This window comes from Hemiscyllium ocellatum, chromosome 8 (assembly GCF_020745735.1).
Source record: "Hemiscyllium ocellatum isolate sHemOce1 chromosome 8, sHemOce1.pat.X.cur, whole genome shotgun sequence".
Classification (NCBI taxonomy): Eukaryota; Metazoa; Chordata; class Chondrichthyes; order Orectolobiformes; family Hemiscylliidae; genus Hemiscyllium; species Hemiscyllium ocellatum.
In genome coordinates this window covers 88,455,333-88,475,851 of record NC_083408.1, presented here as the reverse complement: position 1 = coordinate 88,475,851, position 20,519 = coordinate 88,455,333, and the positions used below count along the sequence as shown (strand labels likewise).

At 41.3% G+C, this 20,519-nt stretch overlaps 1 protein-coding gene across 2 annotated transcripts in view; it reads right to left on the bottom strand.

Moving 5' to 3' along the window:
* Positions 1–5,226: 5,226 nt before the first annotated feature.
* snapc1b (small nuclear RNA activating complex, polypeptide 1b) overlaps positions 5,227–20,519 on the bottom strand; it is a 37,265-nt gene continuing 21,972 nt past the window's right edge. For both annotated transcript variants that reach the window (XM_060828540.1, XM_060828539.1), the window contains exons 9-11: positions 20,042–20,104; positions 16,984–17,110; positions 5,227–7,373 (exon numbers count right to left, since the gene is read on the bottom strand). In XM_060828540.1, the coding sequence (XP_060684523.1) occupies positions 7,336–7,373; positions 16,984–17,110; positions 20,042–20,104 (228 nt within the window). In that variant the 3' untranslated portion in view covers positions 5,227–7,335. The remainder of the gene's footprint in view (positions 7,374–16,983; positions 17,111–20,041; positions 20,105–20,519) is intronic.

Here is a 20,519-nt window from a genome sequence, read left to right as displayed (position 1 = left end):
GGACCCCTTGCTGAGATATTTATATCACCGACAGGTGAGGTGCCAGAAGACTAGAGGTTGACAAACGTGGCATCACAATTTAAGGAAGGTGGTAAGGACAAGCCAGGGAACTGTAGACCAGTGAGCCTGACGTCTGTAGTGGGCAAGTTGTTGGAGGGTATCCTGAGATACAGGATGTTCATGTATTTGGAAAGGCAAGGACTGATTAGGGATAGTCAACATGGCTTTGTTAAAACAACGACTGCAGATGCTGGAAACCAGACTCTGGACTAGTGGTGCTGGAAGAGCACAGCAGCATAGTCAGCACCTGAGGAGCAACAAAGTCAACGCTTCGGGCAAAAGCCCTTCGTCAGGAATACAGGCAGAGATCCTGAAGAGAGATAAGTGAGAGGAGGGTGGGGGTGGGGAGAAAGTAGCATAGAGTACAATAGATGAGTGGGGGAGGGGATGAAGGTGATAGGTCAGGTAGGAGGGTGGAGTGGGTAGGTGGAAAAGAAGATAGGCAGGTAGGACAAGTCATGGGGACAGTGCTGAGCTGGAAGTTTGGAACTAGGGTGAGGTGGGGGAAGGGGAAATGAGGAAACTGTTGAAGTCCACATTGACGCCCTGGGGTGGAAGTGTTCCGAGGCAGAAGGTGAGGCGTTCTTCCTCCAGGCGTCTGGTGGTGAGGGAGCAATGGTGAAGGAGGCCCAGGACCTCCATGTCCTCAGCAGAGTGGGAGGGGGGAGTTGAAATGTTGAGCCGCAGGGCAGTGTGGTTGATTGGTGCGGGTGGCCCGGAGATGTTCCCTCAAGCGCTCTGCTAGGAGGCGTCCAGTCTTCCCAATGTAGAGGAGACCACATCGGGAGCAACGAATACAATAAATGATATTGGTGGATGTGCAGGTAAAACTTTGATGGATCTGGAAGGCTCCTTTAGGGCCTTGGATGGAGGTGAGGGAGGAGGTGTGAGTGCAGGTTTTGCAATTCCTGCGGTGGCAGGAGAAGGTACCAAGATGGGAGGGTGGGTGGTAGGGGGGTGTGGACCTGACCAGGTAGTCAGAGGGAACGGACTTTGCAGAAGGCGGAAAGGTGGTGGTGGGTCCGTTTGGAGGTGGCGGAAATGTCGGTGGATGATTTGGTTTATGCGAAGGTTGGTTGGGTGGAAGGTGAGCACCAGGGGCGTTTGTCCTTGTTACGGTTGGAGGGGTGGGGTTTGAGGGTGGAGGTGCGGGATGTGGATGAGATGCGTTGGAGGGCATCTGTAACCACGTGGGAAGGGAAACTGTGGTCTCTAAAGAAGGTGGCCATCTGGTGTGTTCTGTGGTGGAACTGGTCCTCCTGGGAGCAGATATGGCGGAGGTGGAGGAATTGGGAATACGGGATGGCATTTTTGCAGGAGGTAGGATGGGAAGAGATGTAATCTAGGTAGCTGTGGGAGTTGGTGGGTTTGTAAAAAATGTCAGTGTCAAGTCAGTCATCATTAATGGAGATGGAGAGGTCCAGGAAGGGGAGGGAGGTGTCATGGGAAATCATGTCTCACAAACTTGATTAAGTTTTTTTTGAAGAATAACAAAGAGGATTGATAACAGCAGAGTGATGGATGTGATCTATATGGACTTCAGTAAGGCGTTCGACAAAGTTCCCCATGGGAGACTGCTTAGCAAGGTTAGATCTCTTGGATTACAGGGAAAACTAGCCATTTGGATACAGAACTGGCTCAAAGGTAGAACACAGAGGGTAGAAGTGGAGGGCTGTTTTTCAGACTGGAGGCCTGTGACCAGTGGAGTGCCACAAGAATCAGTGCTGGATCCACTACTTTTCATCATTTATATAAATGATTTGGAAGTGAGCTAAAGAGGTACAGTTAGTAAGTTTGCAGATGACACCAAAATTGGAGGTGTAGTTGACACCAAAGAAAGTTACCACAGATTTCAACAGGATCTTGATCAGATGGGAGAAGGTGAGGAATGCAGATGCTGGAGATCAGAGCTTAAAAATGTGTTGCTGGAAAAGCGCAGCAGGTCAGGCAGCATCAAAGGAACAAGAGAAGAGGGCCTTCATAAGCCCGAAACGTTGATTCTCCTGTTCCTTTGATGCTGCCTGACCTGCTGTGCTTTTCCAGGAACACATTTTTAAGCTCTTGATCAGATGGGCCAATTGGCTGAGGGGTGACAGATGTCAATTATTTTAGATAAATGCGAGGTGCTGCATTTTGGGACAACAAATCTTAGCAGGACTTATACATAGGTAAAGTCCTAGGGAGTGTTGCTGAATAAAGAGACCTTGGAGTGCATAGCTCCTTGGAAGTGGAGTCACAGGTAGATAGGATAGTGAAAAAGGCATTTAGTACACTCTCAAGAGTATTGAGTACAGGAGTTGGGAGGTCATGTTGTGGCTGTACAGGATATTGGTTAGGCCACGATTGAAATATTGCATGCAATTCTGGTCTCCTCCCTATCGGAAGGTTGTTGTGAAACTTGAAATTTTTTAGGAAAGATTTAAAAGGATTTGAGCTATAGGGAGAGGCTGAATAGGCTGGGGGTGTTTTTCTCTGGACTGTCAGAGGCTGAGGGGTGACCTCACAGAGGTTTATAAAATCACGACTGACAGGGTTAGGATAAATAGACAAAGTTTCTTCCCTGAGGTGGGGAGTCCAGAACTAGACGGCATAGGTTTAGGGTGAGAGAGTAAAGAGACGTAAGGGGCAACTTTTTCACACAGAGGGTGGTGCATGTATGGAATGAGCTGCCAGAGGAAACTGGTACAATTCCAACAATTAAAAGGCATCTGAATGGGTACATGAATCGGAAGTCAGTAAATGAGGGATATGGGCCAAATGCTGGCAAATGGGACTAGATTAGGTTGGATATCTTGTCCGCATAGATGAGTTGGGCTGAAGGGTCTGTTTCCATGCTGTACATCTCTATGGCTCCATCACTATATGAATTCAGAACAGGATTAGGCTACTCAAGGTGTTGAGTATGCATTCAGTAAAAATCGTGCGACATTGCTGCGACCCTCCAACCCCCAAAATCTGTCACCCCTCCTTGTTTACCTCTGCCTTTAAGTTATTCAAAGACTATGGGCTCAATCTTGAGTGTTTTGGTTAAGTCCAACTTGCATCAGGTTATTTGGAGGGCTCATCAGCGTCTCTGTGAAACCTCCCACCATACCTTACCAAACCTACATACCGACTCTGCCCCACAGCATCTCTCAAGCCTGAATTCTACCTTTCAGCACACACCATTTCTCAAACAACTCACCCCCCCACCCCCGGTGATATTTGTCAAAGGACTGGCATTTCTTGTACCTATGCCATCTTTACAAAGGCAGCAGTGCACCCGGAGGAGTACTGGTGATCCAAAGCGCCCCTGCTCATTGATGGACTGTGTCAAAATAAGGTGAAGATGGCACTGCATTTCTCTGACAGGGACCTGGATGTTGTGGGGGGATGGGTCCTCCTCCCTGACCTTGGAGGATGAGAATATGGAGGCTTCAGAGGAAGCATCAGCAATACTACCTCCTGCACCACAATCGCTCCCATCCCCCCACCACCCTCCAGCCCAACCTGCTCAGATACTGAGAACTCAGTAAGAACCCTAGCCATAGGATCATCAAATTCCTACAGGATGAAGGCAGGCCATTCAGCCCATTGAGTTCACACTGACTCTCCAAAGAGCATACCTACCACTTACCCAATCCCTGTAACACTGCATTTCACATGGCTAACCCAGCTAGCCAGCACATCCCTGAACACAATGGGCAATTTAGCATGGCCAATCCACCAAACCGTATATCCTTGGTCCACGGGGGAAACCCTTGCAGAGGCAGGAAGAACATGCAAAGAACACAGTTGCCTGAGGGTAGAATTGAACCTGGATTCCTGGCACAGTGAGACAGCAGTGCAAACCACTGAGCCACCATCCCACCCGTAGACAGTGCGTGTTAGTACACAATCCAATGAGCAACTCAGAGTGACAGCTCTACTACTGCCCAAGAAAGAAATTCCCCAGGTTGCAGGCATTCAAGCAACTGTGAAAACCTGGCACCTGCTCAGGCCAGGGCAGATGATGACCCTGTGGTGCCAGCAATCAGTGATTTCACTTAACAAATAGAAACCTCTGGAGAAATGCAAGGGGTCTGAGATCTTGGCTCTGAGATCTTGGCAAGGCTCAGCAAAACAAGGCAAGAATGACTTAAGGATGCAAGTAGATGCCAATTAAGCAAGCGCTAAGTCAGCAAGGGGCCATCCTGGAAATGCAGGTTGGTGAGGTCTATGCCTTTCCCTGTTCTCAAAGTGTTCCTGTCACAGCTTTCCAATGCTAGTTGCTGGTGTGCTCAGCAATGTAAATCTGCACTTGCATATTGCACTGCCAGTGAGTAGAAGTACCAAAATTGTCACAATGGATTGCCACATTGAGGAAGGGAGCATGTGGCTGGTACCCATGGATTGTGTTCTGTGCTGCTGTTTGCTCATACGTTACATGGGTGTCATTTCGAGTAAACGGTGAGCTAAATTCATCAGGCACATGCTCTGGCTTCTTTGTTGAGTTTTTCTGGCATCTAGCTAGTTTGGCAAGTTTGGTATGATAGGAAGCAAATTATTGATGAGGTAAGTTGTGGTGTTAACAAAGTGTTGAACAAGTGTTAGTCCCTGTCAATTGGTATCTTGCTGCTGCCCAGTGAGAACCTTGCCATATGATTTGTAATGACATAAGATGATCTTGACATTGAGATGGCCTTCGCCACATTTGATTATGCCCATCATCTTGCCAAGAGTTCCAAATACTCTCAACCCTGAGAGAAAAGAATTCTCCACGTATCTTAAATGGACAATCCCTATCTTGAAACTGTGAACAAGAGTTACTATGGGTGCACTTACAGCTTCCACATTAACCCATAACCATCAGCAGTTTAACCGTACAATTCTCATCCACATGGTGTTGTTGGCTGAAACATTGATCCTTAAGTGAAAATTTGCATAACTATCAGTTGTTTAATCAGGGATATTATACCATTCATCGAGGTGTAGCAAGTCTCCAATATCCTAGCAGCACTAAATCATTGAACTTCCAACAACCAACAGGCACAAATTTGACAGGTGCAACATTATGCCCTTGTTATCAATGATTTCAACCAGTTGTACATCCAATATAGACATCTCACGAAATAGAAATGATTAAGAACTTTATTAACTAATGGTGGAAGATACAAAGGAAAATAGTAGTTTAAAATGAAACCTCATACGCTACAATATTTTAATTCAACTAAAAAAAAATCCGTGTTCATTCAGGTTACAATTTAGAAAATAAATAACTCAGTGAAAAAGAATTATTTTAGCTTGTCACAATTTTCAGAAATATAAACATAGGAGTCAGTCAAGATTGTGTACTGAAATAATTGATAAATTGTATCCGAACGAGCAATTTTGTATTGGAGTGACATGCTGTATTTTAGAATTAGAGACCACTGAGAGTTAGAGTACAGGTTTGAATTGCAGTTAAACCAATTGGATGAACAGGTCTGCTTTCTGGTAGAGTTCCAGAGTGATCCCACTAAATATGAAAGGATAGGACAATAATGACCTGTGATTAATTTTAAAACTGATGGATTGAGGAGGAAAATAACACTAGTACAATTGAAAATCTCTGCTGTTACAAATACTACTGAAACATAGCACTATATCTGACTGTGTGTTGACTTACCGTTAAGTATCTAAAATGTTCAAAAGTAGTTGGGTGAGGAGGGGTTCTACTTTTCCCATCTCCTCCATTTCTAAACTGTAAACACAATTCCACCTATCACAAGTTTGAGAGTTTAACTATTTAGGGGAAAAAAAACTTGTGCATTCTGCCGATACAGTTTTAATTCAGTAACCGATCTCAAAGCTTTTACTACACTGAGATAATTCTGTATTGTTTACAGCCACTCCATTCAAGAAACAGGAGGAAAACTGATTCAACTGCAGCATGTGTACACTGAAACAAGGAGTTTAAATGAATTATTTACATTTTCCAGTGAGAATTGCACTGACCAGAAGACATCCAAAAAAGCTCCAGGCTTGATTTGTGGTCAGTCAAGTTGCCATTTCTCTGTCAGAGGTGTTGTTAATATTGGCCTCTATATTCAAAGGGTGCATATTGGAAGCACTAATCACAAACCAATGCACTGCATTGTGAAAGCAAGCAAATGAATATCAAGGATAAGATCAGTAAGGACCTTATACAATTAATGTGTTGACATTTGCTTTTCAGTAGCACTCGTGAAAGATGACTTCAGTTAACTTTTAAAGATCACCACCAACCATGAACCTGAAATCCAGATGAAGAGGTGGAATGGTGGAAACATGGCAGGACCTACAAGCCGTATATCTTTAACATCATTAAATACTCATTACAATCATAATAGCAGCTGCTGTCTGCCAGGACAATCATATTCTTGTAAGTAATAAAGTGCATTGTAATACAATGACTCATGGATTGGGACAACATTGAGATAAGAGAAACAGTGCACAATTTCCAATGTTACTAGCTTGTTATGCAATAAATTCAGATTCAGTGCATATCTGTCCAACATGAATCTGAATTTTGACTGACCTATTGAAAACCATTGTTCAGCATCACATATTCAACGTTGACTCCTCCGTAGTAAATTAAATGAAGAAAGTATTGCACAGAAAAGAAGGATGTCACTTTAAAAAAAGTTAGCTACTGATAATTTTGCGTATGAGAGTGAACCTGTCCACCTGATTGTGATGAATATTAACTAGAAGAGAAGAAACCATAGCTGAGCCCAGCACTGTATTCTCAGGATGGTATAACATGAACATGAGCAGATCCGCAATAAAGTGAACATATAACGTCAAGTCAAATAACATTTTAGTTTTTAAGTATTAGCTAAGAGATTGAAATATCCCAAAAATAAAGTTAGACAGATCCAAAATACAATTTCTAAAAGCCTTGTGCCGACCAGCTGGTATGCAGAAGTATGATGCCACAGTAACTGAACAACAGAAGTAACACTTTCCCAAAATGTTACCCAAATGATGAAAATCTGACTTGATAAGGTCAAATCATACCTTCCTACATTTAATATTAAACAGAATAAAACACAAAACATACAGGGCATATAAACAGAAAAGAGATCTTTTACAATTCATGAGTTATTGCCACATAACAGTGTATTATATCTAAAATCACAAGGAAATGTTATTCATCTATTTTTACCAAATATAAAAGTAGCACTTTGTGGCTGATTCAGTAATCATGCTTTGATCCATTCAGCTTTCACTTTTGATCACATTACTGGAGCTGTCGGGATTACTTGTAGTTGGTAAAGTTATTTCACATCCATTTTAACGCTTCTGCTTTCTCCTCTTGGTTGGTGGAGAATCTACAAACAAATGCAAAGTTAGTGTGAGGCATCTGCAATTCAACGAAAACAAACAATCCAGCTTAACACAATCAATTGCTGAACTGAAGTAATGTACTGATGATCCTAAGGAATATCAATTTTTGAAATAATCTCAGGAGTGACTGGAGAACGTAAATATATTTTTTCAAAAGGATTTTCAGTCAGAAACCCACCATAAAACCTGAAATGTGCTGTGTTGGAATTAAGCAAGATCATTCCTAGTATTTCTGCCATCAGTCATGAAGATACTAATCTCAAATTGGACTGTAATTTAACAGCATGTAAATGAAGGGATAACTGGATTAAAACTTCAGTTTCTAACTGAAAGCACAACAACAATACAGAACCACAAATGAGGAGAAGATTGCTAACTGGAGTCTCAGCAATGATGTAGGAGCAAATTTGTCCACTTGTTCTTCCAGGAATGCTGTGTAACTACAATAAATAAACAATCCAAGCCACACGTCCATATTCCATTTGGGCAGCCAGAACTCTGCAGTCACCATGAGTCATCACGAACCAGAATTAAAGCACATAAGGCCTTGACTGTAAACAAGAGGAGATTTGGAAATCTTGCTCAGCGTATGGTATCATTCATCACAAATGGTAAGAATCCAGATGTGGCATTTGGGAATTAAGAATGAGATCTTGGGATGGTGAAGCAGCTTTTTTCATTCAGATGAATGGAGAGGTGAAGAAAGAGCAAACTGGAAGCTCTGGGAGAGGCAGGTCTAGTGGTCACTGAGAACACTAAACATGTTAATTAGTTAATTTCAGGGGAAAACAAAATTGGTTTTGAAGTATGAGAAAGAAAGCTCTTAAAATTAACCACGTTAATGTTTACCAGGGAATATTGTGCATATCAATAAATGCAAAAGCTAGGAGATAAATCTGCATTTCTACAGACTTCGAGCTAACTAAACAATTCCCATATTTAAGGTAAATATAAACATTAATAAATAAATGTAAAAGAAATGGAAATGAGCAGATTAGACTACATCTCTGGACCGAAAGACAGTTAATGTTTCAAGTCTGCAAACCCTTTATTTATTATTAAGCAATTTAACACTTTAATACTTCTACACTATGTAACAGAACAGTTCTAGGAACTGGAGTAGGTTATTCAGCCCCTTGAGCCTGTTCTACCATTCAATGAGATCACGGTTGATATATGGCCTAACTGGGTTACATAATGCAAGCTGCAACTAAGCACTGGCTTTGTCATATAAAGATTAATGAGTCCTTAGTCCATGTCAATATCACAGTGCATAACTGAGGAGTTATCAGAGGTGCCATCTATCAGATAAGGGTGGCACAACGGCTCAATGATTAGCACTGCTGCCTTACAGTGCCAGGGACCCAGGTTTGATTCCAGCCTCGGATGACTGTCTGTGTGAAATTTGCATATTCTCCCAGTGTGTGGGGGTTTCAGTTTCCTCCCACACTCCAAAGGTGTGCAGGTTAGGTGAATTGGCATTGCTAAATTACCCAGAGTGTTCAGGGGTGTGTAGATTAGAGGCATTAGGCAGGGGAAATGTAGAGTAATAGGTTAGAGGAATGGGTATGGGTGGGGTACTCCCAGAGGATCAGTGTGGACTTGTTGGGCCAAATGGTCTACTTCCATATTGTAGGGATCCTATGAAATGAACATAGGGATTGACTAAGAGGGGGGAACTAGAGTAATAAAGTAATGATGTGGAGGAGCCGGTGTTGGACTGGGGTGAACAAATTTTAAAATATTAAAGTTGCTGCAACCCATTCTAAAAGATGAAAGACTTAACAATTCAGGTTTGTTCAATATATCATTTCAGTTGCTTGACACTAGAATCTTTTCTTAGACATTCTGTGACTTATGATCTTATACTCCATACCCACCTGAAGAAGGAGCAGTGCTCCGAAAACTAGAGCCTCCAAATAAACCTGTTGGACTATAGCCTGATGTTGTGCTTTTTAACTTTGTAACTAAGTAAGTTTGTGGAGAACATACAAACTGATTATAAAAGCCCCGACAGATATCTGAAGACAAAAAGATTACTGAAGAAAAATAATGTCTTTTACAATCAGAAACAAAGAGATGGTAGACTAATTAAATATATATTTCGGAATTATTCTCATAAAAGGAGGACACAAATAACGTCCTAAAAAACATTGGTGCACTCAGAGTCCAGTGTTACAACAAGGACATCAAGCCAAACTAAATCAGTCTCACTGACACTGGATCTGTAATACCGTGAAATTAAAACATTCAATGATCCTCAAAACAGTTCAATTGTTCCTAAACAGACTTTAAAAATAATAAATAGAGTCAAAGAGAATTACAGCATGGAAACAGACCCTTTGGTCCAACCCATCCATGCTGACCAGATATCCCAACCCAATCCAGTTCCACCTGCCAGCACCTAGCCCACATCCCCACAAACCCTTCCTATTCATATATCCATCCAAATGCCTTTTAAATGTTGCAATTGTACCAGCCTCCACCACTTCCTCTGGCAGCTCATTCCATACACATACCACACTCTGTGTGAAAAAGTTGCCCCTTAGGTCTCTTTTAGGTCTTTCCCATCTCACCCTAAACCTATGCCCTCTAGTTCTAGACACCCCGACCACAGGTAAAAAACTTTGTCTATTTACCCTATCTATGCCCCTCATAATTTTGTAAACCTCTATAAGGTTACCCCTCAGCCTCGGACGCTCAGGGATAAATAGCCCCAGCCTGTTCAGCCTCTCCCCATAGCTCAAATCCTCCAACCCTCGCAACATCCTTGTAAATCTTTTCTGAACCCTTTCAAGTTTCACAACAAATTTCTGATAGGAAGGAGACCAGAATTGCACACAATATTCCAACAGTTACCTAACCAATGTCCTGCTTGGCCGCAACATGACCTCCCAACTCTGTACTCAATACTCTGACCAATAAATGAAAGCATACCAAACCCCTTCTTCACTATCCTATCTACCTGCGACTCCACTTTCAAGGAGCTATGAACCCGCACTCCAAGGTCTCTTTGTTCAGCAACACTCCCTAGGACCTTACCATTAAGTGTGTAAGTCATGCTAAGGTTTGCTTTCCCAAAATACAGCACTCGCATTTATCTGAATTAAACTCCATCTGCCACTTCTCAGCTTTTGGCCCATCTGGTCAAGATCCTGTTGTAATCTGAGATAACCTTCTTCGCTGTCCTCTACACCTCCAATTTTGGTGTCATCTGCAAACTTACTAACTGTACCGCTTATGCTCGCATCCAAATCATTTGTATAAATGATGAAAAGTAGTGGACCCAGCACCGATCCTTGTGGTACTCCACTGGTCACAGGCCTCCAGTCTGAAAAACAACCCTCCACCACCATCCTCTGTCTTCTACCTTTGAGCCAGTTCTGTATCCAAATGGCTAGTTCTCCCTGTATTCTGTGAGATCTAACCTTGCTAACCAGCTCCCATGGGGAACCTTGTCGAACACCTTACTGAAGTCCATATACATCACATCTACTGCTCTGCCCTCATCAATCCTCTTTGTGACTTCTTCAAAAAACTCAATCAAGTTTGTGTGACATGATTTCCCATGCACAAAGCCATGGTGACTATCCCTAATCAGTCCTTGCCTTGCCAAATACATGAACATCTTGTCCCTCAGGATTCCCTCCAACAACTTGCACACCACCGAAGTCAGGCTCACTGGTCTATAGTTCCCTGGCCTGTCCTTACCACTCTTCTTAAACAGTGGCACCACGTTAGCCAACCTCCAGTCTTCCGGCACCTCACCTGTGACTATCCATGATACAAATATCTCCGTAAGCAGCCCAGCAATCACTTCTCTAGCTTCCCAAACTGTTCTATTGTACGCCTGATCAGGTCCTGGGGATTTATCCACCTTTATGCATTTCAAGACACCCAGCACTTCCGCCTCTTTAATATGGACATTTTGCAAGGTGTCACCATCTATTTCCCTACAGTCTATATCTCCCATATTCTTTTTGCACAGTAAATACTGATGTAAAATACTCGTTTGTTGGACACCAAGTTTATAATTATTAATAATTCAACTTTACAGAACACAGATGAAGAACAAAGCAATCTAACTGATATCTATAATCCAACCCCCATTCAAACACTGACTCAATTAAGGGATAACTTTTAAATAAAAAAGTGTTAAGTTGCCAATTCTATAACCATTTCAACAATAATTATCAGGTTTTCAAGAAATCCGAAGGCTTGCATTCTCAAGACACTGGCCAATGCTAACAGTTTCCAGAGACCTTGGAAACTTTTCCTTATTTCTCATAGGCTGGGATTTTTTCTCCCCCTCAGATATATCAATAACTGGAGAATAGCTGAAGAGAAGGCAAAACCAAAACCCTAATTTGGCAACTTCCAAAACAATACTGCCTCCTGCCCAAAACCAGTCCTTCTTTGGTTTCTCTTTTTGCAACATTCTCTGTGGTTGACTGACCAGTGCAGCTCCGTCCTTGATTAGCTACTTCAACATCCAACCAGATGTCAGTCCCTGAGCACAACAGCATCTCATTGCCAGTTTGTCTATAGTGTTCTTAGTGCTTATCTTTCCAAGTCAGTTACCAATAGTAAACAGCAATCTTTTGTTCTCTCTTTTTTTAAATAAAAGCAAGCTGTTATTCCATATTCAATTATCAACTGCAATTCACATTTCCAAACCAAAATAAGAAATAAAGAAAAATAATATTAATGGTATCAAGTGAGAAGGAGGAACTGAAAGAAATCAGTATTACCATGGAAAGGCTGCTGGAAAATATGATGCAATTAAAGACCCTGATAAACCTCCACAGCCCAATAATTTACATCCCAAATTACTTAAGGAAGGGGTGCAAAGGTTTACCAGACTGACTCCCGAGATGGCAGGACTGACATTCAAGGAGAGACTGGATTGATTAGCACTATATTCAGTGGATTCTAGAAGAATGAGAGAAGATCTAATACTAATGAGAACAGACAAGGTAAATGCTGGAAGGATGCTCCCAGAGGCTGGGGAATCCACACATAGGGGTCATGGATTAAGGATATCAGGTAGGTTATTTAGGTGTGGGATAAAGGGAAATTCATTCACCCAAAGAGCCTGTGAAATTCTCTGTCACAAATAGCAGTTGAGGCCAAAAAATTGTCTGGATCAGATGAATTAGCCATAAAGGAAAGGTTGGACAAAATTGGATGGCTTTTGTTAGTGTCACAGGCTGAGGGACGAACTGCTAGAAGTATATAAAATTATGAGAGGATGTATATATTATATATAGACGAGTCTAGGTTGGGAAACTTGGGTGGCATGGATGAGTTGGACTGAAGGATCTGTTTCTGCACTGTATGACTCTGTAACTCTATGCATAGATAAGGTGGATATCAGAGTTTTTATCCCAGGGTGGAAAAGACAAATTTTAGGGGCATACATTTAAGGTAAGCAGGACAGGGGTGCAGTTTAAAGGAGATGCGCAAGCAAATTTTATTTTTAAAAACACACCTGTGTTGTACTGTTCAATTTATGTTCTATTGAATGTTTTCAAGAAGGATATGGATATAGTTCTTAGGGTTCAAGGGATTGACGGGTTTGGGGAGAAAGCAGGAACATATACTGAATTGGATGATCATACTGATTAACAGAACAGGTTTGAAGGGCTGAATGGCCTGATGCTGCTCCTATTTTCTATGTTCCTAATTTGAGGTCCTGTCTGCCTCTCATGAAGATGTAAAAGGTCCCATCACACTACTTACAGAAAAGCATCATCCTGGCTAATATTTATTCCTCAACCAAGTCATGGAATAAAAATGTTTGTCAAATCCCACTGTGCAGACAGTTGCCACTTCTGCCTACATTACAACAGTAGCGAGACTTAAAAGATTTAACTGGCTGCAAAGCTCTTTGGGCATCTGATGAGGTGAATAGTGCTAGATAAATACAAAATCATTCTTTCTTTAAAGATAAAGTCTATTATTTTATCAATGTGCCAATGAACAGTTATATTCTGCAACTATTATATTGTTTTCATTTACTGCTTGCTATTCTTTGTAACAAAATAACACCATGGTTTATATCCTAAGCCACAATCAGGTTGAATGTTTATTCAATCACTTTGAGGTTCTGAAGATCACGAAATTATTCATGATACAGTCCACACACTAAACACAATAACAAATACCTTATTCAACTCTTATGCTTGGTATAGCACCAGATAATGGCTATAAAAAGCCACAAAGTGTTCACACGGATCCAAGATGCATTGGTGTTGAACAAGAGGCAATTAGCTGAGTCGTAGTCTAAAAACACTTTTTGGTGGGACTGGGGAAGAAAAATTAAAACAACAAGGAATGGTGAGTCCATAAAAATGACATTAAACAGATACTTGCTCGCTTATTCTTCCCTACCCAAATAATATTCTAAATCTTGATGAGGGCCTGATCTTTTCATTGGCATGCTGAGCTTGTTCATCTTCGTTTCCAAGGTAACCATTCAATCTTTCTCAGCTGCATTTTGTCAGATGAAAGGCTTACTTTCATAAAACCTTCAACTACCATGGCACAATGTAATTCCGCCGCATGAAATGAGGATGGATACTGAAAAACCCTAATGTGCATAAATCAACACCAAAATGCTGCGTTAAGTCAAAAGATCTGTGCAGACCATCATATGTGGATGCATTTCTAACAGTCCTGAAAATATTATCATCCTGTAAACTTACAACCAGTTTCCTTTGCTCTTATACTGAAGAGGAGTGAGAGGATTTATTGTTATGAGACAAATTACCCAAACAGAAACTGGTGGAAATAGAATTCATATTTGCTTTAAATAAACTGGTCAAATATTTGTTTAAAAATGAGGAGGCACGTCCCAGGGTATGGAAAGAAATGAGGGATCAAGTTTGTTGAGAATTGTGAAGGGCAGGAAATAAAAATAAGAGAAGACCTGTCAGAAAGTGGAAGGAAAGCAAGGGGAGATTAAAAGGATGATGATCACAAGGCAAAATGAGATTATAATAGACCACGTAAAGGAATAAGAAAATGGGTCCAGAGGAAATGGAAATAGGAATAGTGGAATCACTGCCAACAACTGCTGCCTCCAACAAAATGAAGATTCCGTGCATATTATCTGAAGTTGATCAAGTCAACAGCCACTGGAATGCTGAAAGTTGAAGGAAAAGTATTATGGTGGTGGCATCACACTGATAGCAGAAACGTCAGACTGTGACACAGACTGGTGAGTGGATGGTGTGAACAAGGGATCGCTGTTGTGATTCTGGGAGGAAAGGACAATTGGGAAGAGGTGACAGTAGATGTGAAGAAAATAAGAAATCATGGGTCTTGACACAAAATATTAACTTCTCCTTCAATCTTTACCGATGCTGCCAGACCTGAGCATTTTGTTCAGGATATTAAATAGTGCAAACAAGATCAGCAAAAGGCAGCAAAATATTGCCTATTACTGATTTAAAGTCAAACATCCACCTGCAAATTTGCCTCACACTGCATTCACCCACATACCTATCTCCCTTTCAAGGAAATACGACATTGTCGAGGTTTTGCTGCTGCTGACCCTCTGTGCAGATAGTTTTGGGTTCCCAGGACCACCAGGAGTGGGTGGTTGCAGTTGAAACTGGGCCCTTAGGATTGGGAACACGGAGTGAGGGAGTTTATCCATGATCGGAGTCAGGATGGGCCTTCATTCCTTCAGTCTATGTGACCAGTAGCACAGGCTCTGGGTTGTTGGGGATCTGGGAATGGGTAATTTCCCCATCACAATCTCCCAGGCCAGATTCTACAGACCAAGATATAAGCTGCTACTTTTCAGCCTGTATACACTGAAATTATAAATATTATTTGATAACTGTATTTGCTGGTTAAACATGATCAATGTAGTGGAAATAGAGAAAGAATACGTTGCATAGGGTGTGCCGTATTAAGATATGTCTTAACACAGGTGCTGCAGCTGCACATCACCGAATCCAGTCAAGCAAGAAGTAGTGCAACCAAATAATTTCCTCAATGTGACTTCTCTTTGGTCCTTTTTTAAGCTGAAGAAATAAGCTTTAGAAATAATTTCTTCATGTAAAGGGTGACTATGATTTCATATGATTTTTGGGCTCATTCAAGACCCAACTAAACCTGAAAAATGAACAAGATCTATGCCTTTCCTCATCTCCTTTGATCTTATCTGAAAAGCTTGTTGACAATGGTATGAGAATACTGTATTTATTTCTCAGTCTCAGAATAATATCCCATGTGACTTTTGTGTGTCAGGGAAGGCTGACACAGAGAGATCTAAATTATTGATAACCTGAGAAAAGTAACTTCCAGTTGCACAACAAAGCACAGGCTAAAGCCTAACAGAGTCACTTGTCATTTCTACCCCAGGGGAACCTACAGGGGTCAGTATTAAATAAAGCTTTGAAGCAATGCTGCAGCTAGAGTCTAGCCAACTAAAGTCAGTGCAACACTAATGCTGGCTTTCCAGAATCACACTGCATTATTGGAACACAGGATGTTCCAATCAATTCCAGAATCTGGAAAGCTTAGTCACCACTATCCATAGCAAAAGTCTAAAAGTAATGTTTACTGGACAGGTCACAATTTTATAGCAGTGATCGTGCGGAGCTCTATCATCAGAATTGCCTTTGAGTGCTGCGATTTTCTGAATAATTTTGAATAATAAGCAAAGTTTCGATATCTCAGTGAATTATTTTTTTTAAAAGTATTAAAATGGTTACATTTGTCTCATAATCCTTTAGGATATAAAACAGTCCTGCTGCAAGCAGTATTTATTTGTTTTGCTTTCAAGTATTCAAGAATTTTCATGTATAAAACAAATATTAACTACCCCTTGCCCCTTTAATTATTACACTAAGGAGGACATTTTTATCATAGGCATTGCATCTATTCCTAACATTAAGAAATAATTTTCAGATGTAAAAACAGAAAATAATGAAAACATTCAAGTGGTCAGACAGTATCTGTGAAGTACAAAAGAGTTATTGTTTTAGGCTAACAAACTATTATTCCAAATTCTAACATTTGCAGCATTTTGTCTCTGAAATTTTTCTAATGTTAGTCAAACTTACTACATTCATGTGATCGGCAAATGGATGCTTACGTTTTAGGGTGAAGTGGTTAGCACTACTGCATCACATCACCCGGGTTCAATTCCTTTTTGTGCAACTGTCTGTGTGGAACTTGCACATTCTCCCGCATCTGCATTGGTTTCCTCCAGACGCTCCGGTTTCCTCCCACAGTCCAAAAGATGTGCAGGTTAGGTGGGATTGACCAGCTAGATTGCCCCACAGTGTCCAGGGATGTGCAGGCTACGTGGGTTAGCTACTGTAAATGTGAGGTTACAGGGATAAGGGTAGGGGCGGAGTCTGGGTGGGATGCCCTTCAGTGGATTTGATGGGCCGAATAGCCTGCTTCTATACTATAGGGATTGTAATAAGACTGAGATTTCATCTTTTTGTAAAAGCATATCAAAGGATAGTTTCTCAAGGGTCGATCTAACAAAAGCACCCACTGCGACCCAGAGGAACACCGAAGATGATCTCGACAAGGATCAATTTTCTTAACACAAGCTCCAAACATTACCTTTTTCTCTGCTGTGCTTTTTAACTGAGGAATTCCGATTTCTTTCAGAACTCTTCACTTGTGCCCAGTCAGACCCAGATTCTGAAGACTCCACTTTCACTTGTCGATGCCTTCTGGATCTAGATGCCTTCATGTGAAATAACAATATTTTGAAAAAAAAATTAATGATTGATGTTGAAATTATTTATTAAATGTAACAAATTATTGAGCTGAATTTTACATGCCCCTTTCAGGTATATTTTCAGCAGCTGAAAAGAGGCATAAAAAGAGTGGGTGACCAGCCCACCATCTTCTCAATGACTTGGGTTTCTCCATAAGCGGAGGCCTCAACAGGTGCTAAAAATCAGCAACATGCCTGTCATGCTTCAAAAAATAATGAAGGATCAACTGAGATCATAAAAGGTCAATTAGAGTCACACAGCATGAAAACAGAGCCTTCGGTCCAACCAGTCCATGCCGAACATAATCCCAAACTAAACTAGTCCCACCTGCCTGCTCTGGGGCCCATATCCCTCCAAAACTTTCCTATTCATGTATCCATCCAAATGTCTATTAAATGTTGTAATTGTTCCTGCACCCACCAGTTCCTCAGGAAGCTCATTCCACACACAAACCACCCTTTGTGTAAAAGATATGCCTCTTAAGTTTCTTCCGAAATCTCTTTCCTCTCCCCTTAAGAATCTGGTCCCACTCTTGAAATCCCCCATCACTGGGAAAAGAAAACTACCACCAGATCAAGCTATACCTCTCATTATCCTATAAACTTCTTGATCCAATATTTTGCTGTCCATGAAATAACTGAAATAGCATAGACAGGAAAGCTAGTCTGCATAGCTCATTTGTAAAAATAATAGTTTTTTTAAAAGGCAGGAATGAAAGAGGGTCCTATCTTTGGTAACCTTTGTGTGTGGGAATGCTCCACACCTTGCCCAATATCCCTGACTTACTGAGGTCTGAGATTACTGGGGTCTTCACCCAACGTTGGAATCCCAGGATCCTCCACAGCCAAACTAATGGGACAGCAAGTGGTGCTAGCCTCCAATCAAGTCCCATGCTGTCCTTGTTAATGTTGTCCATACTGGATTTTAGCTGCAGAACTAATATGTTTCTTCACTGTCAGAAACCAACAAAATTCTGCCCATTGTTTTATAGTCACGACAATGCAAAAGGATGAGTGCCAAGAAATTAAAGCCTGAACAGATACACATAAACAAGAGGAATAGAAACCTTCAAAGTGATTTACCCCAGGCCAGTCAATGGGATTGTTGGACCAATCCTACAAAAAGGTAGTTAGTAACTGACTAGGATACATTGATACAGATGAAGATTGAGATAATGAAGATTGAGATTGAGGATGAGAAATTCCAAAAAGGTGGCAGTGCAGTAGGGCTTCTGCACTCCGGGCTTGACTGCTCTATCTGCAGAGTGGACTCAAGTAAGCCCAGCAGTGCAGACTCGTGGTGGTGGAGACGGGTTTGGGTTCCTAATAATATCTACACATTCAGTGCAGATTCATGGAGGTGGCAGAGGCGAGTGGGGTTCCTAGTAAAATCTGCATCCAGTGCAGATTCAGGGAGGTGAGTTTGGGTTCCTTGTAACATCTGCTTCCAGTGCAGATTCATGGAGGTGACACAGCTGAGTTTGGCACCCTAATAATATCTACACATCCAGTGCAGATTCATGGAGGTGGGGGAGGTGAGTTTGGGTTCCTAATAACATCTGCATCCAATACAGATTCATGGAGGTGGCAGAGGCGAGTTTGAGCCCAGTACAAGACCCAGCAGCAGCTGCATCAGTGAGGTAGGCCCAAAGCAGACTCATGACAGTGGTGGAGTTAGATTTGGGCTGGTACAGTACCCAGCGGAATCTGCATGGCAAAGTCCAGCGAGGACTCAGTGACAAAGGCATTGGTGGAAGGGAGACAGCACCTAAAGAATGACAGCTTTCATTCCAGCAGCAACAGCAGTGTGGTGAAGAGAACTCGTGCCTGGCCACCAGGCCCATGGCCTACAATGGTATACTTTAACAAGAAGGACTGTAAAGTTGGATACTTTCTTTATTTTTTTGCCTTCATGTTCAGTGTTTTGATTTATTTTTCTGTGATTTAAGATGACGTTAGAGATCGACAACACTAAAAACACTTTTCACTGTATTTTGTAACAAGATACATATGACAAAAAAAGTAAATCAATATTGAAAAAGAAAGAGGTCAAGAGTCAACACCGTCTTAGAATTTTGCAATTCATGGACCGAACTTGATTATATTTTATCTGCAATGTTACAGCAGGTATCTCTAGATTAGGAAAGCACTCCTGTTACTCCAGGCTCCACAGGGACACCTATGACGCTATATCGAAGTCTACTGTGAAAAATAAATGCTCATAGCATCAGAGCTAGCAGGAAGCAGAGAGAAGGAATAAGTGGATCTCTCTCAGACTGGAAGGGTCCCAACAGTGCCATGCTACAGGGCTCGGTGCCAGAGCCTAACCTTTTCCAATTTACAGAAACAATTTGAATGAAGAGACCAAAGGGATGGTAGATACATTCGCTATTTCACAAAGATATGTGGGTAAATGAGTTGTGAAGAGTAAATAAGAGGCCTACAAAGGGGATATAGATAGGTTAGATGAGTGAGCAAAGAGCTTGCAAATCAACTGTAATTTAGAAAAGTGTGAAACTGTCTATTTTGTCAGAAAGAATAAAAAAGCATAGTGTCTAAACGGCGATGGTTGCAAAGCTCTGAGATTGAGCGATCCTTCACAGAACATTATGCAGGTGTAGCAAGCAATCAGGGAAGGTAATTGTCCAGATCTTTGCACACGGACTGTTTCAGCTTCTAAAGAGTTTTAACTGCTGCTGAACATGGTGTAGTCATCAGCAAACACCACCACTTCTGACTTTATATGGGGAAAAGATTTTAAAAATGCACAATGCGATTATGAGATCAGTTCTCCATCTTGGGGTAACAAACATTAATTTTTGAAATCATTCCTTATCATTCATCAGGGATAAGCAATAACTAGGTATTTTAACAAAAACGAGTATTTGGCATACAAACCTTCACTGTGGAATTGTATGATTTTGACTTGATCTTTGCCAGGGTCTGTGCACGACTGGAGCCCTAAGAAGAACAAACACCCACTTTAACCAGTTTCAGCATTACTTTGCTTAATTAAAGAATACAAAGTAGAACGAAGCATGGCTAAATAAATGATTTTTTTGCTCAGTTTTAACCAATTTTTCCGTTATGCATTTGATTTGACATTAAAAATGTATTGTAATAACCTCAAACTTTTGGTTAATGAGGCTGAAGTTGATAACATTGTACCTCAGCTTTGGATCAACTGTAGGTAGATTGGGAGTATGGGACTCAATGCATTGATGTATTTTTCCACTGATTTCAGAAGGCCAAAATTGGTTTTAGATACAAATCAAGCCACTGCCCTAATTACAAGTATTATTATACCTGGACTTTCTTCTCAAAATGTTATCAGTGCATGCTAATGTAAGCATCTGCAATCAACCATGACGTGATG